Source organism: Marmota monax, unplaced genomic scaffold (assembly GCF_021218885.2).
Source record: "Marmota monax isolate L192 unplaced genomic scaffold, Marmota_monax_Labrador192_F-V1.1 WCK01_AAM20220418_F8-fsc00346, whole genome shotgun sequence".
In the NCBI taxonomy this organism is placed as follows: Eukaryota; Metazoa; Chordata; class Mammalia; order Rodentia; family Sciuridae; genus Marmota; species Marmota monax.
In genome coordinates this window covers 79,171-104,572 of record NW_026692698.1, presented here as the reverse complement: position 1 = coordinate 104,572, position 25,402 = coordinate 79,171, and the positions used below count along the sequence as shown (strand labels likewise).

The 25,402-nt window shown below is 52.4% G+C and overlaps 3 protein-coding genes across 8 annotated transcripts; 2 read left to right on the top strand and 1 right to left on the bottom strand.

The window, feature by feature from the left end:
- Positions 1–1,090: 1,090 nt before the first annotated feature.
- Positions 1,091–8,807, top strand: Kat2a (lysine acetyltransferase 2A). Of its 2 annotated transcripts, none has more exons than XM_046446631.1 (18): positions 1,091–1,482; positions 1,621–1,744; positions 2,083–2,228; positions 2,342–2,431; positions 2,728–2,909; positions 2,995–3,186; positions 4,082–4,188; positions 4,386–4,496; positions 4,585–4,721; positions 4,807–5,015; positions 5,246–5,372; positions 6,438–6,548; positions 6,944–7,087; positions 7,354–7,468; positions 7,561–7,597; positions 7,678–7,741; positions 7,876–7,960; positions 8,075–8,807. In XM_046446631.1, exons 1-18 carry the CDS (start codon positions 1,144–1,146, stop codon positions 8,266–8,268), a joined length of 2,514 nt encoding a protein of 837 aa, XP_046302587.1. In that variant the 5' UTR covers positions 1,091–1,143; the 3' UTR covers positions 8,269–8,807. The 2 variants fall into 2 exon arrangements, with proteins under 2 accessions (XP_046302587.1, XP_046302586.1); XM_046446630.1 differs by having other exon boundaries at positions 4,582–4,721.
- A 1,321-nt stretch (positions 8,808–10,128) lies between these two features.
- Positions 10,129–13,112, bottom strand: LOC124094033 (zinc finger and BTB domain-containing protein 44-like). Its single transcript, XM_046446622.2, has 2 exons — positions 12,010–13,112; positions 10,129–11,683 (listed from the first exon to the last, which is right to left on the bottom strand). Exons 1-2 carry the CDS (start codon positions 13,017–13,019, stop codon positions 11,332–11,334), a joined length of 1,362 nt encoding a protein of 453 aa, XP_046302578.1. The 5' UTR covers positions 13,020–13,112; the 3' UTR covers positions 10,129–11,331.
- A 65-nt stretch (positions 13,113–13,177) lies between these two features.
- On the top strand, positions 13,178–25,257 carry Dhx58 (DExH-box helicase 58). 5 transcript variants are annotated; one of them, XM_046446533.2, is made up of 13 exons: positions 13,178–13,318; positions 15,282–15,509; positions 15,704–15,905; positions 16,230–16,420; positions 17,523–17,639; positions 18,216–18,342; positions 18,481–18,672; positions 19,436–19,689; positions 20,210–20,359; positions 21,594–21,755; positions 22,669–22,859; positions 24,238–24,334; positions 24,623–25,257. In XM_046446533.2, exons 2-13 carry the CDS (start codon positions 15,342–15,344, stop codon positions 24,806–24,808), a joined length of 2,037 nt encoding a protein of 678 aa, XP_046302489.1. In that variant the 5' UTR covers positions 13,178–13,318; positions 15,282–15,341; the 3' UTR covers positions 24,809–25,257. The 5 variants fall into 5 exon arrangements, with proteins under 5 accessions (XP_046302489.1, XP_046302493.1, XP_046302491.1 ...); XM_046446537.2 differs by lacking the exon at positions 13,178–13,318 and adding an exon at positions 13,964–14,237 and having other exon boundaries at positions 15,341–15,509; XM_046446535.2 differs by lacking the exon at positions 13,178–13,318 and adding an exon at positions 13,966–14,237.
- Positions 25,258–25,402: the final 145 nt, after the last annotated feature.

Sequence of the window (25,402 nt, the reverse complement as noted above, 5' to 3'; positions counted from 1 at the left end):
GCAAAGCTCAGAGCTTGGGTAGGTGCGCAAGCGCGCAAGAGGAAGTGCCTCACGAGGCCCCACCTCCACCCTAGTTCCTCGGTTCTCTTCGCAGCTGCTTAAGTCTATAGTTTGGGGTCTGCCATGCCTGTCCTACCTCCAAGTGTCAGCATGTCAACCGAGGCTGCTTTTACCTCAAACCCTCTCCCTCCCTATCTGCCTGAGAGGGCTGAGGCTGTAACAGAACTTGATCTTTGGAACCAACTGCATACATCAGACTGAGGCTCAGGGCTAGAAGAGGGCTATTTTGTCTTCTAAGAACCAGGCCTGGGCAAGGAGGATTGTTCCCTGAGCACAGTCATCAGATGGGACTTTCTCCCCTTCTCTGTTTTTCCCTGACTATGCACAATCCGGTGCTGACACATGGGGAGGGATGTGGACGTCACTCTAGCTCTGGGACCATAAAGACTCCCTCCTGGGGAGGCTTCAGCTTTCTTGGCCCTCAATCCTCAGCCTCATCCCACACCTAGTAACTTTCTTCATGACTATCGTGGTCACTGCTGTGCCTCTGATGCTCCGTGTTTTGATAATAAATTCTTTGTTGAAGTGTAACAAAAAAATGTTCAAAAGGGTTCAACTGTCACAAAACTAACACCTGTATCACCACCACATAGCATGAGATGTTGAACTGTTGTTACATTTAATCTCCCCGGTAATTGCAATTCTGTGTCTGGAGCTAGATGGAGCAGATCTTTTGACGGGAGCTGGGTGGTGGTGCTGGAGGTGACCGTGGTGGTAGTGGGTGGCCCGACCTGGCCCAAACCTGTGGGCTTGGGAGGGGCAGAATCCACAAGTCACCCAAACAGGTGCCTGTGTTCTGGAATGCTCCTTGTCCCCAAGAAGAGAGCAATCGTGACTACCCATATAGCTTCAAGAAAAATTACAAGTGAGGAGCGGTCAATCTGGGGCGCTCGCTGGGGCCTCACGTGGTTGTCCTGGACCAAAAAAGACAGAAAAGTCTGGAAAGCAGAGGCAGTGGGGAGCGGCCGAGCAAAACTACAACTCCCATCGTGCGCCGGTGCAGCGACGCCTGCGCACAGCGTGCCGGTTGCCCATGCGGCCCTAGGGCTGGGAGCGCGGCGCCGCTCCGCTGCTGGGAAGGCCATGGCGGAACCTTCCCAGGCCCCGACCCCGGCCACGGCCGCGCAGCCCCGGCCCCTTCATTCCCCAGCCCCTGCCCCAACTCCGACTCCTGCGCCCAGCCCCGCTTCAGTCCCGACTCCGGCTCCCACTCCGGCACCAGCCCCCGCTCCAGCTGCAGCCCCAGCTGGGAGCACAGGGACTGGGGGGCCCGGGGTGGGAAGTGGAGGAACTGGGAGCGGGGGGGATCCGGCTCGACCTGGCCTGAGCCAGCAGCAGCGCGCCAGCCAGAGGAAGGCGCAAGTCCGGGGTCTGCCGCGTGCCAAGAAGCTTGAGAAGCTAGGGGTCTTCTCGGCTTGCAAGGTGGGGGCGGGGCCTACTGCGAAGGGGCGGGGCTTGGGGCATCCCAGGGCTCCGGTGGAAATGGGGGCAAAGCTCTGGATACCGAGCGGCCCCAGCTCCACGGGTAAAGCGTCATACATCTGAACCTTCTGCCTCCAGGCCAATGAAACCTGTAAGTGTAATGGCTGGAAAAACCCCAAGCCCCCCACCGCACCCCGCATGGACCTGCAGCAGCCAGCTGCCAACCTGAGCGAGCTGTGCCGCAGCTGTGAGCACCCCTTAGGTAAGGCAGGCATCGCCCTTGGAGCTGGGGAGGAGGGCAGGTTCTGGATCCTGTTTGGACAGGTGACTTAAAAACTACAAAGCCTCTTAGAAAAACCAGAGATCCCACCTCAAGAGAGATTAGGTTAGAGGTGTGTATGCTCCAAGAAAGGCGAAAAGAAATCTACCAGACAAGAAGAGGCAGGGACATCCAAATACTAATATAAGGGCATTCGGTCTCAATGTTGGTCACACTGGGTAGAGGGAATAGGGTGTATCATGGCTGGTTGGGAAAAAGTGCAGGAAACCCAGTTGATTTCTGTACATTTTTCTCAACTTCATCACCTGTCCATTTTGAAGCTGACCATGTATCCCACCTGGAGAATGTGTCAGAGGATGAGATTAATCGACTGCTGGGGATGGTGGTGGATGTGGAGAATCTGTTCATGTCTGTTCACAAGGAGGAAGACACAGACACCAAGCAGGTTTATTTCTACCTCTTCAAGGTGAGCTTTCAGGGAATGAAGGTGTGAATCAAGGAGGTGACCCATTTGTGTGGGGGAGGGTTCACAGCTTTGAGCTCTGTTGCCCTCTACTCCTCTTTTTCTCTTCCCTCCAGCTCCTGCGGAAATGCATTCTACAGATGACCCGGCCTGTTGTGGAGGGGTCCTTGGGCAGCCCTCCTTTTGAGAAGCCTAACATTGAACAGGTGGGATGGGGAAGGTGGTAAGAGGAGAATTTGGGGCAGCTTGGAGGAGTGGGGAACCTCTGATGCCCTCTGTCTTCCTCAAGCCAAGAACAGGGGAGAGGTTCATAGAGGAGTATGTCCTGTGCTAACCTCAGCATGGGCATAGGGATGGGGAGGGGCATAGTGTCTCTTCACAGAGAGTCCCAGAGTGAGAGGAGCCTTGTCCCTACCCTCCTGGAGCGTCTTTATTTGGGTGAGAAGCCCCTGCTGGCTGATCACGCCTCCTTCCGGTTTCATCCCCCTACCCTCCTTCTCAGGGTGTGCTGAACTTTGTGCAGTACAAGTTTAGTCACCTGGCTCCCCGAGAGCGGCAGACAATGTTCGAGCTCTCAAAGATGTTCCTGCTCTGCCTTAACTACTGGAAGCTTGAGACACCTGCCCAATTTCGGCAGAGGTCCCAGTCAGAGGATGTGGCTACCTACAAGGTCAATTACACCAGGTAGGTCCAGCCAGGCACTCATGGGGGAGGCTTGTGAACCAGGTTCAGTGGTTTCCACCCTCACCTGCCAACCCTCTACCTCCAGATGGCTGTGTTACTGCCATGTACCCCAGAGCTGCGATAGCCTCCCCCGCTATGAGACCACCCACGTCTTTGGACGAAGCCTTCTACGGTCCATTTTCACTGTTACTCGCCGGCAGCTGCTGGAAAAGTTCCGAGTAGAAAAGGACAAGCTGGTGCCTGAGAAGAGGACCCTCATCCTTACTCACTTTCCCAAGTAAGGCTCAGTCTGGCCTGTTGGGGTTTTGCCCCAAGTTCACATCCTCGCTGTTGTCCCCTTTTTTCCAGGAAGGCTTCCTGGATTGCTCCCTCCTCTCCCTCCATGGGCCTTCTGGGATCTGGGTGTCTACCTGGCAGACTTGCCCATGGCCCAGAAGCAACTTGCTAGTATTTGCCTTTGCACGTACTAGTCTGGGGATGGCAGGTACATGGCCCGAGCTAACGCTACCCCCTCCCACACCCCTTGTAGATGTTACTAATTGTTTCCCATGGGAGCCTGGACACAGCCTCAGAATCCTTACCACCACAGCATTGCAAGAAACCAGAGTTTATGCATGAGGTGAAACCAGTTCCCACCTCTATTCTAGTCATTTCTGTAAACTTACCTCAGTTCTGCCACACCTTCCTCCCTTTTTAACCTGGCTTGTAGCTCTTCTGTTCAAAAAGTCTTTGCTGACTAATCCTGGCCCTCTAGTGCCCCTCCTGCCACCAGGTGGGAACAGGAGGTGTCAAGATGGGGTGGATTCTCAGCTCATTTTGATATTAAGGGGAGTGAGGGGACTCGGGTGACTTGGTGTCCTGCCTGACCACACAGCATGGATGGCATCAGCTCAGACCCTGTCTCCCTGTGCTGCCCATCATGGCAAAACTGGATCTCCGATCCCAGCCCTGGGTGTGTCCTGTCCTCTTACCTTCAATTAGAGGAAGTAGGGGGCTGTTTCTCCCCCTTCCAGCTAGGGCTTCCCAGAGGGCGGAGGCTGTCTTCTCTCTCAGGCTCCCAGCCCCCCTGAGAGCAGGTTTGTCTGGCTGGCCTCCAGTCCCTCTGGAGCCTGACCCAGACTGCAGCAGAGCTGGAGGACAGAGTTGTGGGACAGTCTATACCCTCTGCACAGATTCCTGTCCATGCTTGAGGAGGAGATCTACGGGGCAAACTCTCCTATCTGGGAGTCAGGCTTCACCATGCCACCTTCAGAAGGGACACAGTTGGTTCCCCGGCCAGGTATGTGGCACAGTAGGCTCTGCAGGGTCTCTGCTTTGCTGAAGGAAGCGCCCCTCCCTCCTCCTGTGGGGTAAAAGAACTGGGAATGGCAGCAGTGGGAAAATGTGGGCAGGCTTGGCTGGGGCCGAGAGGGCCTGGATTCTTTTGAGGGACCTGCCAACACCTACTCCCTGTCCCTGATATTTTCTCTCTCTCAGCTACAGTCAGTGCAGCAGTTGTTCCCAGCACCCCCATCTTCAGCCCCACCATGGGCGGGGGCAGCAACAGCTCCCTGAGTCTGGATTCTGCAGGGGCCGAGCCCATGCCAGGTGCGTACTTGACCCCTGGCCTCTGACCTTTTCTCACCTTTCCTTCAGCCTTTCTGTCTCTGGGTGACCTTGCCAACCTCCTCAGCAGGCGAGAAGAGGAAGCTTCCAGAGAACCTGACACTTGAGGATGCCAAACGACTCCGTGTGATGGGCGATATCCCCATGGAGCTGGTCAACGAAGTCATGCTGACCATCACTGACCCTGCTGCCATGCTGGGGCCTGAGGTGGGCAGCCCAGCCTATTGTCCAGTGGGAGAAGGGAGCCCTTACCCCACCTGAGGCCCTTGCTCACCTCCTCTGCTCTATCTAGACAAGCCTGCTGTCAGCCAATGCGGCTCGGGATGAGACAGCCCGCCTGGAGGAGCGCCGCGGCATCATCGAGTTCCATGTCATCGGCAACTCGCTGACACCAAAGGCCAATCGGCGGGTGTTGCTTTGGCTTGTGGGGCTGCAGAATGTCTTCTCCCACCAGCTGCCACGCATGCCCAAGGAGTATATCGCCCGCCTCGTCTTTGACCCGTGCGTCCCTGGGTGGCCCCTACCCCCGGGCACCACACACGAGAGCCTCTACTCCTTGGTTTCCCATTCGTCAAAATTGGGGGGCACCTTCCCATTTCTGAGGCCCAGCCTTTGAAAATTATTGCTCCCAAGTTCCCATCGCTGACCACAGTTCAGTCCTCCGGGGCTGTGGGGAGCTAAGGAGCACTAGGGGACAGGTAGGGACTGTGACATGCCCCCTTTCTTCTTAGGAAGCACAAGACTCTGGCCTTGATCAAAGATGGGCGGGTCATCGGTGGAATCTGCTTCCGAATGTTTCCCACCCAGGGCTTCACAGAGATTGTCTTCTGTGCTGTCACCTCAAATGAACAGGTCAAGGTGAGGACAGTGCCCCTGATCCCAGCCTCACCCCACTGCCTGCTTAGGACAGGATAGGTGTGCTGCTGCAGCAGCCTCAGCCCCTTAGTGGCCAGACAGTTCCTCACATACCCACAAGGTGGCAGCGGTACCTTGGTAATTGTACATTGTAAGGCCACACCTGTTGACAAATTGAGCCCAGGGATCAGCAACACTTTTTTTTTTTGCCCAAAGCTGAAGGTGATCCGGGGATTCAGCCTAAACCCAGGGCCCCATGCGTGGTAGCCAGACGCTCTACCACTGAGCTTCACTCCTAGCCATCAGTGCTTTTTTTTTTAATATTTTTTAGTTGTAGTTGACACAATACCTTTATTTTATTTATATGTGGTGCTGAGGATCGAGCCCAGGGCCTCGCACGTGCCAGGTGGGTGCTCTACCGCTGAGCCACAACCCCAGCCCCATCAGTGCTTTTTAAGTGAACCTGTTTTCTTCATCACAAGAACATTTACTTACTGTGGGGAATTAATAATTTACGGTAGCTCCACAGATAGCCCTGGTTTCTATCTTTTAATTATCACAATAGACCCACTTGTAGGGTCCCTCGTTCTTGTGTTTCATGTGACCTAGATGTTCGTGGACTTGATGTGTGGGAGACATTGTCTTCTCAAGATTCAAATGTTTTGATGAACAGGCCCCTGTGACTTCGCTTCTTCCCTACCATTCTAAGGCCCAGAGACTGAAAATCAGGCTATGTCGGTTTTGGATCCTGGCCCTTCTGCATCTGGCTAATTGACCTCAAATGCATTTCCTTGTATAGCTGTGTTTTGGTCTTGTCCTTTGTAAAATGGAGATGATAATACCTGTCAGAGGCTGACTGGAGAGTCTGTCTGTGAAGTTAGCACTGGGCCTGGAAATCCAGCGACCTTCTTATCTCCCCACAAATGCCCCATCTTCTGCCATCCACCTTTCCTCCTTCCTGCCTTGGATCCCTGGCTGTCCACCTCCTTCCCAAGATGCCTTTCATCTCTATCACTAGAGGTGGTGGGGAGACATCTTCAGCACTGGGCCCTCCCCACCTCCCCTCAGGGCTATGGCACTCACCTGATGAACCACCTGAAGGAGTATCACATCAAGCACAGCATCCTCTACTTCCTCACCTACGCTGATGAGTACGCCATTGGCTACTTCAAAAAGCAGGTAAGGCCTTCCCCACGTCTACCCACACTGCCTGGGGCCAGGGGTTACTCTGTCTAGCCCCTTTCTGTGGAGGAAGCCAAGTCCCTTTGTCCCTGTCCTACCTGGCATTTGGAGGAAGGCCTTCCTACCTGTCTTCCTTCCTCCTGCTGCTGCCCTAGGGGGGAACAGGGGCCAATGGGGCATGCCAGAATTGCGAGGCTCTTGGGGGTGAGTTGGGAAGGGGCGGCCAAGCTGGAACCTTTCTGGAGCCAAACTGAGCCCTCACAGTGCCTTTGGGAGGTTCAGGAACAAGAGAGGAGACCGGGCACACATTGTCCCTCAGGTGCTCTTGGGGGAGGCAGTGAAAGTTGGGGAGTACTTGCTGATAGATTGGGTCCTACCTGTCCACCCTCCAGGGCTTCTCCAAGGACATCAAGGTGCCCAAGAGCCGCTACCTAGGCTACATCAAGGACTATGAGGGAGCAACACTGATGGAGTGTGAGCTGAACCCCCGGATCCCCTACACGGAGCTGTCCCACATCATCAAGAAGCAGAAAGAGGTGGTGTGCATGCACATCCATGGGACTTTTCATGGGCACGCAAGGGGTGGGTTGGGCACATGTGTACCTATACCATGTGTAGATACGTGTGAGATGGGGACAGTCCAGGTCTTGGTTCTTGTCCTGCCTCTCAGGGGAAGTTGGGAGGTACTGGATTCCGGGGCAGTACAGCCTGGCTTTTCGTATTGGGGCTCTGACCACAGCCATGGGAATGGTGGTGGGTGTCTAGGGCTGGAGTTGGCCCCTCACACTCTTTTTTCCCTTAGATCATCAAGAAGTTGATCGAGCGCAAACAGGCCCAGATCCGCAAGGTCTACCCTGGGCTCAGCTGCTTTAAGGAGGGTGTGAGGCAGATCCCTGTGGAGAGCGTCCCCGGCATTCGTGAGTAGGGTCCTGACTCGGGGTGGGAGGGTGTACAGCTTGGGGTATGGACAGGCATTCTTAGGAATGTTCTCTCACGCCCTACTTTGCAGGAGAAACAGGCTGGAAGCCATTGGGGAAGGAGAAGGGGTGAGTCTTTGTGGAGGGAGTGGGTATTGGGGGGTGTGCAGAGGGACTCAGAGCCTCAGACTTGGCATCTCCCATCCCAGCAAGGAACTGAAGGACCCTGACCAGCTGTACACAACCCTCAAAAACCTGCTGGCCCAAATCAAGGTAGGAAGACCAGGTTCCCTTCTGGGGTCGCTGCACCAGTGGCTGCAACTTCATGATTCAGTATATACTGGGTGGCAGTCACGGGTTGGGCAAGGTAACAGTGGGCAGGTCCCCAGCTCACCTCTTCTCTCTAGTCACACCCCAGTGCCTGGCCCTTCATGGAGCCTGTGAAGAAGTCAGAGGCCCCTGACTACTACGAGGTCATTCGCTTCCCCATTGGTGAGGACCCTCCATTTCTTCCCTTCTACTTCTGCCCCCAGATCAGCCCCTGGGGAACAGCCCCAGCCACTGTCCTCAGCCTCTTAAAGGTATGCCCTCTCTCCTGCCATCCAGACCTGAAGACCATGACAGAGCGGCTGCGCAGCCGCTACTACGTGACCCGAAAGCTCTTTGTGGCCGACCTGCAGCGGGTGATCGCCAACTGCCGCGAGTACAACCCCCCCGACAGTGAGTACTGTCGCTGTGCCAGTGCGCTGGAGAAGTTCTTCTACTTCAAGCTTAAGGAAGGAGGACTCATCGACAAGTAGGCCCTGCGTTTGGACTACAGCTGTGGCCTGCTCTGTCTCCATCGGATTCTCATCTGATCCCTTGGGCTGCCCTGGCCCAGCTCCCTGACTCAGCTGAAGACACTCCAGCCAGGGACCCTCCAGTGCCTGATCCTGCAGGCCTTTCTGCCCTCAGGCACCACCCCAAGCCTGCAGCTCTGTCCCAGCCCTGATTGTGTCTGACCCTGGGAGATGGCTCCTGGGGGCCCCACCCCCAGAGAGGGGCTGGTGGCCAGAAGATGAACTCTGCCCAGCTAATGGCCCCCAGAGCTGCTCCCCGCAGAGCTGTGGAGGCATGGAGGCCTGGGCCTGGCCCAGCTGGCTGTTTCCTCAAGGACCAGGACTGCTAATTGTAGCTTCAGAGTGGGCTTCAGAGGTTGGAAGTTCAGCCCCCTCTGGAGGGGCTGTAGCTCACCCTGCATTGTTCCGTCAGTCTGTCCCCTGGAAGGGGGGCATGGGGACCATTCATTCCCTGGCATTAAATCCTTGGAGGGAACAATAAAGCTTTTTTTTTTTTTAAACACCTTTTTTTCTCTCTCTCTATTTGTGTGATTGTTTCTTTGGTGTATAATATAAAAGTTTCCAGACTTAGCATGTTTGTTGGGAATTTCCCTGAGAACTCCCCAGGCCTTTCAAACATGGCGGTGGCTAGAATTCCCCGGGCCTTTCAGATAAGAAGCCCCTAATACAATATGGCGGCGGGCAGATTACCAGTGGGCGGATAACAAGTTGTTTTGAAAATTCACTAATTGATCCTCCCATCTTCTGCCCTCTTGAACAGTTCCCGATCTCCATGAACCTTAGGCAGGGCGGACCTGCGTGCACCATAGGTGATGACCTGACCTTTACTATGATTGGCCCCGGGAGCTTCCTGGTCTAAGATAACTGACTTTCACTTTCTATATAAGCTAGCAGCAGTTCGCAATAAAGCGCTTCATCTTTGTCACTGCTATCTGTGTGTGCGTTTTGATCTCCAATGAGGAGCCTTGGCCTTTCAATGTTGACCTTTGCTCCTCCAATACCCTCTTGCAAACTGTAACCACTCATCCCCAGTCTAGTCCTGTGCTCCACCTGCCTGGCTGAAGCCCCTCTTTTCCCCACTCCAGATTGTTCCTGGTCCACATGCCAGGGACAGCAGAGTTCAGAACACATGATACTGCTGGTTGCAAAATGGCAGAGGGCTGGCACACACCTGTAATCCCAGCAATTCAGGAGGTTCACAACAAGTTCAAGACCAACCTCAGCAACTTAGTGAGATCTTGTCTCCAGAAAAAAAGAGAAACCCTGTCTCAGTAAAAAGGACAGGGATATGACTCAGTGGTAAAGCATCCCTGGGTTAAATCCCCAGTAAGGAACAAAAGGGGCAGGGCAGAGGGTATGTAGTGGCACCCCCTTTCTCCACAGAAAAGTCTTAACTGGAAATCTTCACCATGGCTGATTTTAGGACTATCAGCAAAAGAGTCTGCAAAAGAATTCAATGTAAATAAACTTTCTTTTTTTTTTTTTTTTCAGATCAGTCAGAGATACTTTAATGGCATCAGATGAAAAGTATACCTCAGCCTAGAGCATCATATAAATTTCACTTTTTAGCAGCAAAAAAGATGATATTCATTATTTAGGGTTTTTAGTTTTTTGTTAAGATTTAATCCCCCTCTCCCCGATTTATGAGTCATACGTCATTATTTTATAGCCTCTTCTCATCTTTTACATTATTGCTTACATTGTGTAAAAACTATAATAATTGCTCTTAATAAACTTGGCAATGTCTAAAAATATTGGAACAAGTAGCATATATCACTTTCATATAGGGCTTTGTAAACACTCTTAGTTGGGTTAAAAACATAGCCTCAACACAGAATTCTTTATTTTGTCCAAAACAGCACAGTAAAAACATCCCCACCAATACATAAACCTATATATAAAACATAGAATATCTTCAATATTTTTCCTTTATATGGTAGCATACCAGTATATGCAAGAGAAAGTATTGATGATGGGGCAAAGGGAAAATTGATTGGGGCAATGACCTAGTTAGCCGGGCATTAACATTCAAAAACCAGGTAAACATCAATTTTAGTTAGAAAAGCAGTATTAAAATAGTTTCTATGAAGCAGGGATTTACATGCTTCATTCTACATTCCTGATAGCCTGACTTTTCTTAATCATGGTTCTTTACCTTTGGAGTGGTACTATAAAGGTACAGAGAATGCCTACCTAATACCAAATTTTCACCATGAAAAATCATAATAGAAATGACAAAGCTTAAAAAAAAAGTATGCTGGATTTCAAAAGTATTTACCTTAATAATTTTTAAGAAGGCTTACCATAAATATTTCCAAAACAATAGGCTTTACAACTTCCTGTGTATAGGAGCAAACATCTACTTGAGCCATTTGTCAAATTCTGTTTAATAATTACTCAAGTACCCTTTCATCTCAGAAGGATCAACAGTCATCTGATTTCTTCTTTACCTAATGATCCGTTGTCAGCCTACTTTTAACAATGGAAGGAAAAACTGGTATATAGTTTAAGTCAACTGGTTTTCCTTAAGTATCATAATTCCTATTATGTTTCCACATCATGTTGCTGTGTACTTACAGAAGCAATCTTTCTCTCAGTTATGAAAAATAAAACATTAGTCAAAGGGCTTACAAAGTGAAAAGGGAAGTTCTTTCCCAAACCCTTTCTTGTTTAAAAAATTAAATTAACTTTAAATGTACAAGACCAAACACAGGCACTTTCCAAAAACCAAAAATGAAGCCAAATCACAAAATTACTCAATAGTTATAGAAGACAGCTCTGATTTTGGGGGGTCATCTCTGGTAGCCTCAGTACAAGCACTGGTCTTTGGCTGCTCTGGCATTTCTGCCTCTTTTTCTGCCAGCCCACCAAGAGACCCCAAGGGAAAAGTGCTTTCACAATTCTGGGTCAAGGAGACCTGTGAAATTACAGGCATTTGAACAGAGGAGTTGCTTTCAAAACCTTGTTCTCCAAGATCATACTGAACAAGGGTCTCTTCTTGCTCCTGGTTTAAGTAGTCCGGTACTAGGAAATCACTTCATGCTTTAGGCGATGCATCTTTAGCGAGTAAGCCCTGGTGAACTTTTTCCCACAGCGGTCACACTGAAATGGTTTAATTCCTGAGTGGATGAGCATGTGCTGTTTTAGGTTCTGAATACGGGTGAATCGCACCCCACAGGTTGGACATTGAAAAGGTCTGTCTGGACCATTTGGACTTGGTCGTTCTGTACTGCTGGTGGAAGGAGCAATGTAGAGTCGGTAGGGATACTGAACACTTTCCAATCGATCATCATCATCCGCATGAGCATTAGTGCTAGAAGTGCTTTGAAGTGTAGGCAACCCCTCAGTAACGCCTTCATCTACTGAGCCTATAGAGTGTTAGAGTCTATAAACAAGTCAAAATAACACCTGGCATTTTGCCAGGGGAATGTTAAGAGTTCGTAAACAAGTCTGGATGGTGCCTGGCAAAATGCCAGAGGGAGTGGTTTGAGAAGTAACAAAAGCGAGCCATTAAGTGTGGAGATTCCTTATTGGTTGACTGATGTATCTAGTTTATGCTAATTAGATAAGCTGTGTGGAATGTATAAATACTGCTCCTGTCTTGCAATAAATGGCTCCCACTCCTGCTGTATCAATCTACGCAAGTTGTTCGTCACCCCCAGGGGTTATTTTGCTGCAGGCAGCCGGACTGCGGCAATAGAGGAAGACTGTGGACTAATCAGAAGGTCCTCTTGGACTTGTTCACTTCCTGGCACTGTCTGCTGATCACTCAGTGAACTCTGAGATGCACTGACAGGCTGAGACACTTCTTCATGGACCTCCTCATCACTTAACCTTTCTACTTTGACCCGGACATCTTCTTCGGTACCCAGAGGAAGGGTAGTTTTTGTGCTCTCACAAGTCACATAGTCAGCCATTCTTCTACCTGCCTCAGATGGGCCAGGTAACTCTAAAGTCCGGGTATTTTCTGCTTGCTTAGCCTTTTCAGGTTGAATCCTTCGATCAATTCCAAAAGGAAAAGTCCAGGGAAAAGCTAATGAAGAGTCAACTGGTTGATTTCTATTTTCTGTGTAGGAAGCTGAAGAGTTTAATACTTGGGGTGAACTTGTTTGTGTGCTACACTTTACAGGACTCTCAGGAGACATAACAATGTAACTTTTGCGTTTTCTCCGGGACTTTCGGCAGACAGGAATGGTTCTTTCCACCACACTGCATTCTGAAGACACTGGGGACATGCTTCCATCTCGAATAGTAAAATTGCAGGTAGAATTACTTTCTTGTCCAGCATCTAGACCCTTTTCTGGCTGGCTATTGGGTGTATTCCATAAAATACTTGATTTCATGAACTCTGAGCAGGTGCTAGCAACACTAAACATTTGCATATAGCTGGCTGCAGCTAGAACATCAATAATATTTTCTGTGTTAATTGAAAGAGTAGCTGTGTAAGCATATTCTAAAAGGGGTATAAAGCCAGTCACTGTAACATGATGCAGATCCAACACATTTTTGTTCTCATCCTCTGCTTGGCCTACAAGTTTGGTGCGAAAGAAATCACTGCAAGCTGCTAGTACCACCTTATGTGCCCGGAAGATTTTGTCCTGGACACGAATAGTGATATCACAAAAATGTCCATCATTTCGCAGCATGTTTAGTTTTCCAAGCATTTCCTGGCTGTGGGAAGAGGAGCTATGAGTAAATGTTTTCACACCCATCTTTTCCTTCCTCTTCTACAGATGCTCTTCAAGGATGCAAATGAATCACAAATGTCCTGCGGGCGGCGGTGCCGGCCGGAGGCCTGCTGCTGCTCCTCCCCGCCAGGCTGAGGCGGCGAGGTGGCGGCGGCGACGACGGCGGTGGCGGCGACAGCCCGGGGGGAGGGGGCGGAGCACGCGGCTGGCTCCCTCTCCTCCCCCGGGAGGCTCAGGGCACCCTATCTCGGGCCACCGCGCCTAGGCCCGTGAGCAGCCTCTGGCTGGGGCATGTCGGCAGAGCCCACCGGCGTGCCTGCGAGGTGGGAGAGCGGGAGGCGGACACGAGGAAAGCATCTCCGGCTCCCGGAGGGGCCTAAGGGGAGGAGCGAGGGGGCGCGGGTAGCCACGCGGGCGGCCCTTGCGGCGATTGGCCGAGGGCAGGCTGCGGTTTGGGGAGCGCGGCAGCGGCTTGGCTCGCGTTTTCCCGGCGGGGCGGGGTGGGGAAGGGGAAGGGGAGTGAGGGAAGGGGAGGGGGAGGTTGCGAGGGAGCCCCCGTGGCGCGCATGCGGGCTGGCGCCACCGCCGTTGCCGCTGGGCTGTTCTATTTTTCGGGTTGTCCTGTTTTACTTGGCCACTGGCCAGGAAGATACCAGCACTCCAGGTGCTGGACACCCCCTTAAAAGTTTTTCCCAAAGGTATCCAGTATGGTAGTTTGTAGAAATGTGCAAATAAGGCCTCTGGCCTTGAGCTGGGCTTGACAGAGATGTCTAAATTTTTTTTTTTAATTAGATGTTGATGGACCTTTATTTTATTTGTTTATTTTTATATGCGGTGCTGAGAATCGAATCCACTGCCTCACACATGCTAGGCAAGTGCTCTACCACTGAGCCACAAACCCAGTCCTGAGATGTCTACATTTTTAAGACAAGTTACCAATTGGGCTCCATGGTAACAGCTGGCAGAGGAAGAAAAGGGGAGAAAAAGCTCTCCCCTTCTCAGGTGTTGTCATTGATGGGTTAACTTGCCCAAACAGTGAAAGAAAAAGCTGCTTTTATGTGAACTTTTGCAGACTGAACTTCTGAGCCCCTCCCCTTACATGCTGGGTATAAAACTAAAACTACCTGGGGTTCAGGGGATTGATTGATTACAGCAAAAGCTGTGCCCTCTGAACCTGGCTGCAGCCAAATGAAACAGTTTCCTGCTCTGTTCGGTGCCTTGCCTCCTTTGTCCCTACAACAGGTAAGTTCACAGGAGTGGGATGGGGATGTGGCTCAGCGGTAGAGCACTTGCCTAGCATGTGTGAGGCAGTGGATTCGATTCTCAGCACCGCATATAAAAATAAACAAATAAAATAAAGGTCCATCAACATCTAATTAGCATGTGTGAGGCATTGGGTTGGATCCTCAACACCTCATAAAGTAAAATAAAGACATTGTGTCCACCTATAACTAAAAATATACATATAAAAAAGTCACAGGAGCCGGGGCTGGTGATGTGGCTCAAATGGTAGTGCGCTGGCCTGGCATGCTTGCGGCCCGAGTTCGATCCTCAGCACCACATACAAACAAAGATGTTGTGTCTGCTGAAAATTAAAAAAATAAATATTAAAAAATTCTCTCTTAAAAAAAAAATGTTTAAAAAAAAAGTCACAGGAGCAACGAAAACGCCTTCCTGTTAGTAACATTTTTTTGGGGGGGTGGGTACCAGGGATTGAACACAAAGGTGCTTAATCACTAAGCCACATTCCCAGCCCTTTTTTTTTTTTTTTTTTGGTAGTAGGACACAATACATTTATTTTTGTGTGGTGCTGAGAATCAATCCAAGTGCCTTACACATGCCAGCCAGGCAAGTGCTCTACCACTGAGCCACAACCCCAGCACCCCCAACCCTTTTTATTTTAAAACCGTCTGGCTAAATTGCTTAGAACCTCAATAAATTGCTGAGGCTGGCTTTGAACTCGAGATCCTCCTGCCTTAGCCTCCAGAGTTGCTGGGATTATAGGCATGGGCTTCGGTGCTCAGCTGTCAGTAACTTTTCTATCTCTGCCCCAGGTGCACAGAGTTCTTTGCCCCGAGGTAGGGATTGGGCTGGGCTTCAAATGGTCTGGCTCCTCCCCTCAGTTTCAGTTTCTGTTTCTCTGATTCGGAAAGGGGCTTTCCAGGGCTTCCCAGAGAACCAGGCTGGGCTGGGATCCCGGGTAGGCTGTGTTACTCTGGCCTCTCCCCTCTTGGCCAGAGCAGCTTCTAAGTGGGTCCTAAGGGTACCTTGCTCCACCTTCCACAGATGGAATAGAGTCCTGTGAGGTTGGGAGCCAGGGAATCTGAGCACCTTGCCATTTCCAGAATGGAGCTACGACCTTACCAGTGGGAGGTGATCAAGCCCGCCCTGGAGGGCAAGAACATCATCATATGGCTGCCCACTGGCGCTGGGAAGACCCGGGCAGCTGCTTATGTGGCCAAGAGGCATCTAGAGACTGTGGATGGAGCCAAGGTTGTGGTATTAGTCAACAGGGTAAGTGATCCGCCCTCCCTGTAGTGGGGTCTCAGGCAATTTGTGATCCCCTCCAGAGCTGCTGTGGCCCCTAAGCTCACCTGGTTTTTTTCACCCTAGTCCAGGACCCAGCCATGTCATGAGCGTCACCTTTCCTCTCACCCACTCCCCAGGCTGCTGATCCACCTGTCTCTCTCTTTCTCCCCGACACCCAGGTGCATCTGGTAACCCAGCATGCTGAGGAGTTCAATCGCATGCTAGATGGACGCTGGACCATGACAACCCTGAGTGGGGACATGGGGCCACGAGCTGGCTTTGGCCACATGGCCCGAAGCCATGACCTGGTCATCTGTACAGCTGAGCTGCTACAGATTGCACTGACCAGCCCTGAGGAGGAGGAGCACGTGGAACTCACAGGTAAGGCTGTGGGCATGGGAAAGGGCATACACCTGAGCTGTTCTTGAGTCAGATACCGGGAGGTTTTTTTAGAGGGGTGTAAGTTCACATTCGCCAAACCCCACCTATACTAGTGGAAACAGACCTGGCTGCCTTTCAGGATCTTGGGCACGTTCCTTTCCCCAGCTGAGCCTCGGTTTACTAATCTGTAAATTGGGAGGTAAATTGGCTGCATGTTGTGAAGGAAAGGAGTTCTCAGATGGGTGGGGGAACTTCATGAAACAAAGCTTATTGTAGGAAAGGTTGTGCAAACCTAAATCACAGCTTTCCCTCTTGTGCCCTCAGCCTTCTCCTTGATTGTGGTGGATGAGTGTCACCACACACACAAGGATACCATCTACAACATCATCCTCAGCCGGTACCTACAGCATAAGCTGCAGAGGGCACGGCCCCTACCCCAGGTGCTGGGTCTCACAGCCTCCCCAGGCACTGGTGGGGCCTCCAAGCTCAGCGGGGCCATTGACCACATCCTACAGGTTAGCTTGACCCCTGTGGTCCTCCCACCATCACTCCCACCAGGGACCTCCTGCCTGCCGGTACCCCATGCCCCGCAGCTCTCCCAGGCTCTCTGTGGAGGAGTCCAGGCCAACTTCCTCACCCAAGGTCCAGCCTCTAATGACTTCTTATGACACTTAGAATAAACTCACTTAGAAAGTCCCCTGTGCAGATCTAGCCTCTGCCTCTCCAACCTCAGTTCCCATGCTGTCCCCTGCACGCAATCTACAGCTACACTTTTTTTTTTTTTTCCTGTATCTTGAACATGTTGGGTTCGGTCTCATCTCCAGACATCTGCACTTACCATCCTTTTTTGCCAGGAATGGTGATCTCCTTAAACTGACCCCATCTGATTTCTTCTGATTCACCCAGCAACTTTCCCCACCCCCCACCCTGTCTTGGAGTTGACCTCTGGGGCACTCTGCCACTGAATCACAGCCCTTTTCATTTATTTATTTATTTTTGGTGGTGCTGGGGATCGAACCTAGGACATTGTGCATGTGAGGCAAGCACTCTACCAACTGAGCTATATCCCCAGCCCTATTTTCTTTTTATTTTGAGACATAGTCTTGCTAAATTACTGAGGCTGGCCTCAAATTAGTGACTCTTCTGCCTCAGCCTCCCAGGGACCTCCTGCCTGCCTGTACCCCATGCCCAGCAGCTCTCCCAGGGAGCTAGGAGTAGGTGTGCGCCATCATGCCTGGCCATTGGACACTTTAATGTCCTTCTTCATAGTTTTCCTTGGTCATCCCCATGCTCTCTATCACATCATCCAGCTTTAGTCTCTTCAGAGCTCATTAATACTGACACACTCTCATTCTAGTATTCTTTTAACGGTTTATTAACCATCTCTCCCATCCCAGCCTAAGTTCCTCTCTGTCCCCAGTGCCTAGAATATTAGCAACGCAGAGAGGGCAAGCAAAACATTTGTGGAAGTGAATCACATGTTGAAGAATGAAAGTCCCCATGACCCTGCTTCAGGCTCTCCTGTCTTCAGCTGGGACCCATCCTGCCTCCAAAGTTCGGCTCACTGCCCCTATAGAACCTTCCCTTTTCCAGTGAAGCCTTCTCTGTTGCCCCCAGCTCTGTGCTAACTTGGATACATGGCGCATCATGTCACCTGAGAAATACCGCTCCCAGCTGCAAGAGCACAGTCCAAAGACATGCAAGCAGTACGACCTCTGCCACAGGCGCAGGCAGGTATGTGGGGGGAGGGGCACGGAGTGGGCATAGGGTCAGATGTGCCATTAGGGAACCTGGGTTTGAGCATTATTGACTAGACCCTCACTAGCTCTGGGACTTCAGGTCTCTTATGAGCCTCCACTTATCCTTTCTGTGCAATGAGGCATATACAGCCCATGCCCACAGAGGTGCGAGCAGCCCGCTGTTTGGATTGGCTCAGATGGCACTGAGGCCATCATCAAAGCCCTACGCATGCTGTGGGTTGCTCTGCAAGCTGTGAAGCCGGAACACTTTGTGATGAGGTTGTATCAAGTTCTTTCTTTCATTAGAGACACTGTCTGGGTCTGCTATGATAGGGCTGGACAAGGACTAGGCATCACTGTGCCCAGACCAGGGGACAAGGTTACGTAGTAGGTGAAAGAGCAGGAGCTGGATCCAGAAACCTGGTCCCAGCCTCCAGCCAGGGCTCCACACTCGAGCCCCGCCCCCGACGCTGGAGCGCTCACCTCTCAGATGAAATCCAGGGGGGATCCCCTAGTGGGTGCCCATCCAGTGTGTAAGGGGGTCCCCTCACACACTCGCTCCTCTTGCCAGGACCCATTTAGGGATTTGCTAAAGAAACTCATGGATCAAATCCACAACTACCTGGAGATGCCAGAGTTGAGCCGGGACTTTGGAACGCAGATGTACGAGCAGCAGGTGGTGGAGCTGAGCAAGTCTGGTGAGACCCGCAGCTGGAGGGGAGGGCTAGGTTACTCAATTGGCCGGCTGGGGCGGGGCTTGCCCCGGGTGGGGGGCTTGGGGCGGAGCTTAGCCGCAGCCCTGACCCTGCGCCCGCCCTTGCTCCGCTTCTCCCCAGCTGCGGAGGCGGGGCTCCAGCAGCGACGCGTGTATGCCCTTCACCTGCGGCGCTACAACGACGCACTGCTCATCCATGACACTGTCCGCGCAGTGGACGCCCTGACCTCTCTGCAGGATTTCTACCACAGGGAACGTGCCACCAAAACCCAGATCCTGCGCGCTGAGCGCTTGCTGCTGGCACTGTTCGATGGTGAGGCATGGAGATTCAGAACTGGACCAGGGGTCAGAGACCTGCCAGGGCCCAGGTGTCAACATGGGCTGGAAAGGTGCTGAGGGCCCTTCTTTTCTAACCAAAATCCAAGGCCATGGATAGGACAGGTTTATTTCCTCATTTATGAGAAGTTACATAGTTTTTTTTTTTTTAATTAATATTTTGAGACATTTTAAGAACCGGTTAGTTGGGAGTGGACCCGAAATTCTGGGGTGTGTGTTTCCTTTAGGCTGAGAAAGCAAACCATAGCGTCAGAGTGAAATTTAAGGTTGGAAGCCTCAGCACAGTCTGGAGTCAAGAAACCCAAGGTCAAGTCCATCTGGGTAGCAGAGGTCATCTTGAAAACCTCCATGGTGGGGCTCCAGCCACCAACTCTGTAGCTGAGTTGAGGAGGGCTGCTGGCTAAACTTAGTCTGTGAGCAAAGGACTGGTCTTGAGAGTTGGGCCTGACAGGCACCTTTAAGTATGCTTTGGGGGCACATTCCCCTTGGGCAATGAGTAGGAACAAATGTCCTTCCCTGCAGCCCCCCTGTGCTCTGCAGTCCTATCTCTGTGGGCACCCCCTTCCCCAGTCCCCTGTTCCCCAGTTCCTCACTCCCCCCTTCCCCCCTTCCCCAGTTCCTCAGTCCCTCTTTCCCAGTTCCCCAACCCTCCTTTCCCCAGTTCCCCAATCCCCCCTTCCCCAATCCCCTTCTTCTTCCCGGACTTGAGCCCTGTGTCCCTGTTTTGGGGTTTTCTGCAGGTCACAAGGATATGCTGACCCGATTGGCAACTCACGGCCCTAAGAACCCAAAACTAGAGATGCTCGAACAGATTCTGCTGAAGCAGTTTGGGAGCGCTGACAACCCCCGTGGCATCATCTTTACCCGAACCCGCCAGAGTGCTCACTCCCTCCTGCTCTGGCTCCAGCAGCAGCCCGGCCTGCAGAAAGTGGACATCAGGGCTCAGCTGCTGATTGGAGCTGGGAACAGCAGCCAGACCACCCACATGACCCAGGTGGGGGCTGTGGAGAATGATGCTGGGGCTGCAAGGGTTCCCTAGGGGAGAAGTGGGGCAGGGTCTTCAGCACAGAATAATGGGGGCAGGGTGACCGTCAGGGAGAGGGATCTCAGATATCTCCAGGCAGAGAGCTGCAGCCAATACTGAGATCCCTGGCGCTGAAGGTACCCCCAATGTGGGAGTCCCTGGGGCAGGGACAGGGGTTTAGGGGCATATGGGGAAAGAGGTAGGTGATGTAGTTCCTTAGGGCAGGGGAATGGGAATCTGGGGGTTTCTTGTGGGAAAACAGTGCCTGGAGTTCTGGGGTAGAAGAACAGGGACCTTTAAGGGTTCTTAGGGGAGATAAAGATTGGATGGTTATCTGGAAAGGTAGGCAGGATCCTGGGGCATTGGGATAGAGATGGGTTTCTAGATTCCTAGGGAAATAGAAGAAGATGGTGAAAGGGCTGTACCCAGAGAGGCTGCTCTGGCAGGTAGCAGGGCCTAACCCCACTAGTTTTTGTCCTCCTTCTCACAGAGGGACCAGCAAGAAGTGATCCGGAAGTTCCGACTTGGCTCTCTGAACCTTCTGGTAGCCACAAGTGTGGCTGAGGAGGGATTGGACATAGCCCAGTGCAATGTGGTTGTGCGTTATGGGCTCCTCACCAATGAAATCTCCATGGTCCAGGTGCTCGAAGCCCTCCCCCTCCACAGCCCTCAGAGGAGCCCCTCATCTTCCTCCTCCCCCTCCTCCTCATCTTCCTCCTCCCCCTCCTCCTCATCTTCCTCCTCCCCCTCCTCCTCATCTTCCTCCTCCCCCTCCTCCTCCCCCTCCTCCTCCCCCTCCTCCTCATCTTCCTCCTCCCCCTCTTCCTCCTCCCCCTCTTCCTCCTCCCCCTCCTCTCCCTCCTCCTCCTCCTCCTCCTCCCTCTCCTCCCCATCTTCCTCCTCCCCATCTTCCTCCCCCCTCCCACTCCCCATCTTCCTACCCCCTCCCACTCCCCATCTTCCTACCCCCTCCCACTCCCCATCTTCCTACCCCCTCCCACTCCCCATCTTCCTACCCCCTCCCACTCCCCATCTTCCTACCCCCTCCCACTCCCCATCTTCCTACCCCCTCCCACTCCCCATCTTCCTACCCCCTCCCACTCCCCATCTTCCTACCCCCTCCCACTCCCCATCTTCCTCCCCCTCCCCTCCCATCTTCCTCCCCCTCTCCCCTCCCCATCTTCCTCCCTCCCCTCTTCCTCCCTCCCCATCTTCCTCCCTCCCCATCTTCCTCCCTCCCCATCTTCCTCCCTCCCCATCTTCCTCCCTCCCCATCTTCCTCCCTCCCCATCTTCCTCCCTCCCCATCTTCCTCCCTCCCCATCTTCCTCCTCCCCTCCTCCCCATCTTCCTCCTCCCCTCCTCCCCATCTTCCTCCTCCCCTCCTCCCCATCTTCCTCCTCCCCCTCCCCCTCCCCTCCCCATCTTCCTCCTCCCCCCTCCCCCTCCCCTCCCCATCTTCCTCCTCCCCCCTCCCCCTCCCCTCCCCATCTTCCTCCTCCCCCTCCCCCTCCCCTCCCCATCTTCCTCCTCCCCCCTCCCCCTCCCCTCCCCATCTTCCTCCTCCCCCCTCCCCTCCTCCCCATCTTCCTCCTCCCCCTCCTCCCCATCTTCCTCCTCCCCCCTCCCCCTCCCCATCTTCCTCCTCCCCCCTCCCCTCCCCATCTTCCCCCTCCCCCCTCCCCTCCCCACCTTCCTCCTCCCCCCTCCCCCTCCCCATCTTCCTCCTCCCCCCTCCCCATCTTCCTCCTCCCCCCTCCCCATCTTCCTCCTCCCCCCTCCCCATCTTCCTCCTCCCCCCTCCCCATCTTCTTCCTTCTGCTCCCCTCCTCATCTTCCTCCTCCCGCTTTCTTCCTCATCTTCCTCCTCCCCAGGCAAGGGGCCGTGCCCGGGCTGGTCAGAGCTTGTACTCATTTGTGGCGACAGAGGGCAGTCGGGAACTGCGGAGGGAGCTGACCAATGAGGCGCTGGAGGCTCTGATGGAGCAGGCAGTGGCAGCTGTGCAGAGGATGGACCAGGCCGAGTACCAGGCCAAGGTCTGTGGGCTGTCTGGGGAGGGACAGGCTGTTTCTGAACGATCCAAACCTCCACCTGGCAGGTCTGTGTACCCACACACGCTCCCCATGTGTTCCTTTCCCTTGGCAGCTAGCCTTGCTCACCAGGGGGAGGTTTGGATCCTTTAGAAAAAGATAGGGGTCAGGGGTGGGGCTGCTTAGGAAGGCAGTGCTTGTCTCCAAAGGGCCTCCGGAATGAGCCATGTCTGAGGCTTTTCATTTATCCTTACCACTAGACACTTTCTATATCTGTGAGTCCTTCTGGAACCAGGCGGGGTAGGGGGAGCAAAGGCACATGTGCAAGACAAGCCCAGAATCAGGACTGTGTCAGCTCTCCAGAGGCAAAATCACCCTCATCCAGCCTTGTCCAGGGTGGTCCTGTTTGTGCCTGTTGTCCCAGCATAATTATTAATGATGCCTCCTGACAGATTCAAGAAGCAGCTTTGGCCAGGAGTGGTGGCACATGCCTGTAATCCCAGCTGCTCAGGAGGCTGAGGCAGGAAGATCACGAGTTCAAAGCCAGCCTCAGCAACTTAAGTGCCAAGCAACGCAGTGAGACCCTGTCTCTAAATAATATACTAAATAGGGCTAGGGATGTGGCTCAGTGGTTGAGTGCCTGAGTTCAATCCCTGGTACCCCAAAACCAAAACAAACAAACAAACAAAAAAAAAAAAAACAGCTTTGCATGAAATCCTAGAAAGAGGGGACAGAGATTCAGTATGAAACCTACTCTTCCCCGATCCCCATAAAATTTTTCTCAAAGGGTTTCAAAACCTGGGAAGATTAAAGAAAGTTCCTTCTGGGTATAAATTATCTGAGGAGTCCTTTGGCCTCTGGAGCATTCCTGGAGTCAGGTCTTATGGGCCCTAGCCATGCCCTAGTATCCCCTTCCCAGATCCGGGATCTGCAGCAGGCAGCCCTGATCAAGCGAGCAGCCCGGGCCGCCCAACAGGAGCATCAGAGGCAGCAGTTTTCAGCGGAGCATGTGCAACTACTCTGCATCAACTGTATGGTGGCAGTGGGCCATGGGAGTGACCTGCGGAAAGTAGAGGGCACCCACCACGTCAATGTGAACCCCAACTTCTCGTAAGACCTGTGGAAGGGGATGGGAAGGAGGGAGGTAGGTAGGATGGGGGACTGCCAATCTCTTCTATCCAGACAGTGCCTTGAGGAGTTAAAGAACATTTTAATCAGTACTGAATTGGTACTGATTTTGCATTTTCTTTTTTTTTTTTTTTTTTAGCATATATGTGTGGTGATGGGGATCAAATCCAGGGGTGCTTTACCCCCATGAGATGCATTCCCAGGCCTTTTTATTTTTGTAAAATTTTGAGGCAGGATCTTGCTAAATGGCTTAGGCTAGCCTCAAACATGCAATCCTCCTGCCTCCACCTCCCTTATAGCTAGGATTACAGGCATGCTGTACTGTGCCCTGCTTAGTTTTGCACTTTCACAGTACTCTGGTCAGATAGGTTTATCCTCATCCCATTTTACAAGTGAGAAAATTGAGACCCAGAGAGACTGAACAACTCGCCCAGCTTCCGTGGCCACTGTGATCAAGAATTGGAGTTTGGGATGCATGCCCCATGTTGACTGTCCACAAACTGGTCCCCTGGCCCTACCTACTCTGAGGACAACAAGAGAGGCTGGCTGCTCGGGCATGGTGGTGTATACCGGTTGTCTCAGCTCCTCTGGAGGTTAAGGCAGGAGGAGCACTTAAGCCCAAGAGTTCAAGGCCAGCCTGGGCAACCAAGATCCAAGCTCAAAAAGAAAGAAGGAAAAAAAGGAAGGAGAGGCTCAGTTGTCCCTGAGTCATCCCACATCCTTTGTCTCCTAGGGGGTAACCTTGCCCCAGCCTCCACCCATTCATTAGGTGTCTGCTGTATGCCAGGACACTCTGCCAAGGATCTTCACACAGGTTCCCTCTTTGGAGGAGGTAGCCTTTCAAATGGGTTGGGTTTGAATGTGGCAAGATCAGAGGGACAGAGCTGATGGGACACAGGATGGGAATAATTCCAGTTGTCCTGAGTGGAAGGGAACGTGAGTGATGAGGTTCAAAAAGCAGATGGACCAGCCCATGGTGGATGGATGTTGAAGGTGGGCCTGGACAGTCCAGGCTTTATCCAGGAGGCAGTGAGGAGTGTTGGATGGATTCTGAGCAAGGGAATGTCAGGGAAGATATTTCCTTGCAGTTGGTGGGGTCAGGAATAAGGATTGAAGGAAGAGATCCGTCAGACTTTGAAATTTTCCACGTAGGGGATGTTGAGGCCTAAACATGGGTGGAGGGGAATGGCATGAGGCCACACAGGCAGAGCTTATTGAAGATCAGATTTCCTGGCCCTGGGAATTCTGTGCCTCTGGATAGGCAGGTCCAAGACCGAGGCAGAAGCTCAGCCAACTAGAGGGCATGAGGTCTGGGCAGAGTGGGTCCATAAGGGCTGTGTCCACTCCCATTCCCCTTCAGGATCTACTATAATGTCTCCCGGGAGCCCGTGGTCATTGACAGAGTCTTCAAGGACTGGAGACCAGGGGGTACCATTAGCTGTAGGAACTGTGGTGAGGTAAGTGCCTGGGCCATGTCCCAGTCCCCAGAGCTCTGAGCCCTTCTGCAAAAGCCCTCATGTGGGAGAAGACCTAGCGTCTGCCCCCAGGGAACCCTCATTAGGAAGAGGGAGCCAGCCCTGCCCCAGAAGCTCCCAGTGTGAGGAAGGTGGTCAGGAGCCCACATTTTGATGAGGGTGCTAACTCCCAATCTCGAGTGGGAGGCAGGACTAACACAGAATTCTACCTTGAGGAGAAGAGCCCAATCTGAGGCAGAGACCAGATCCTGCACTCTGTCCCACCCCCAGGTTTGGGGTCTGCAGATGATCTACAAGTCCGTGAATCTACCAGCACTCAGAATCCGCAGCATGCTGCTGGAGACCCCTCGAGGGCGGATCCAGGCCAAAAAATGGTCCCGAGTGCCCTTCCCAGTGGCTGACTTGAACATCCTGCAAGACTGTGCCCAGGGCCTGTCTGATCTTTCCCTGGAATGACTACCTCATCCCTGCAATGTCTGACTCAAACTGCAGGGGGCAGTAGAGTCCACAACAGCCATCATCTTTCTCTGGGAATAAGCCTTGGTCCAAGCCTCTCCTTCCTGAGTCACTAGCCCTGGGCATTGTGCTGACCAGCTACAAAAGAACCCTTGGGCACCCTGGTTGTCTTCAAATCCAACAACAAGGAAGCAACTGGGAGGCCACAGCTCAGCCCCAGGCCCATGGACCCACATATATTCGCCCTTTCTGTCTCTGTCTCTGTTGGTCTCTCTGTCTGTCTCTCTCTCTCCTCTCACTCTCACACATTTGCACTGGATGGAGTTGGGGAAATTGAGGCAGGATAATTGCCATACTGTACTAGGAATAACGTTTCTTTCCTGCCAAAGCCATTTGTTTTCTTGGGGCTCCTCATAAAGTTAAAAATAAAATGGAAAAATGAGTAGAAATGTGTAGTATTTTATTTGTTTTGGTACCATGGATTGAATCCAGGGGTGCTTTACTACTAAGCCACATCCCCAGCCCTTTTTTATATTTTAGAGTCAGAGTTTTGCTTAGTTGCTTAGGTCCTCACTAAGTTGCTGAGGCTGGCTT

What these genes read in the sequence shown, in the direction of transcription:
- Kat2a (XM_046446630.1), top strand. Translation starts at nt 1,144, where the DNA reads ATGGCGGAACCTTCCCAGGCCCCGACCCCGGCCACGGCCGCGCAGCCC. An exon ending in CAGCTGTGAGCACCCCTTAG is followed by an intron (nt 1,745 to 2,082) that starts GTAAGGCAGGCA and finishes TCCATTTTGAAG; the next exon opens with CTGACCATGTATCCCACCTG. An exon ending in GGTCATTCGCTTCCCCATTG is followed by an intron (nt 7,961 to 8,074) that starts GTGAGGACCCTC and finishes CCTGCCATCCAG; the next exon opens with ACCTGAAGACCATGACAGAG.
- LOC124094033 (XM_046446622.2), bottom strand. Translation starts at nt 13,019, where the DNA reads ATGGGTGTGAAAACATTTACTCATAGCTCCTCTTCCCACAGCCAGGAA. An exon ending in CTGATTAGTCCACAGTCTTC is followed by an intron (nt 11,684 to 12,009) that starts CTCTATTGCCGC and finishes TAGACTCTAACA; the next exon opens with CTCTATAGGCTCAGTAGATG.
- Dhx58 (XM_046446533.2), top strand. Translation starts at nt 15,342, where the DNA reads ATGGAGCTACGACCTTACCAGTGGGAGGTGATCAAGCCCGCCCTGGAG. An exon ending in TTGTGGTATTAGTCAACAGG is followed by an intron (nt 15,510 to 15,703) that starts GTAAGTGATCCG and finishes CCCGACACCCAG; the next exon opens with GTGCATCTGGTAACCCAGCA. An exon ending in AGACCACCCACATGACCCAG is followed by an intron (nt 19,690 to 20,209) that starts GTGGGGGCTGTG and finishes TCCTTCTCACAG; the next exon opens with AGGGACCAGCAAGAAGTGAT.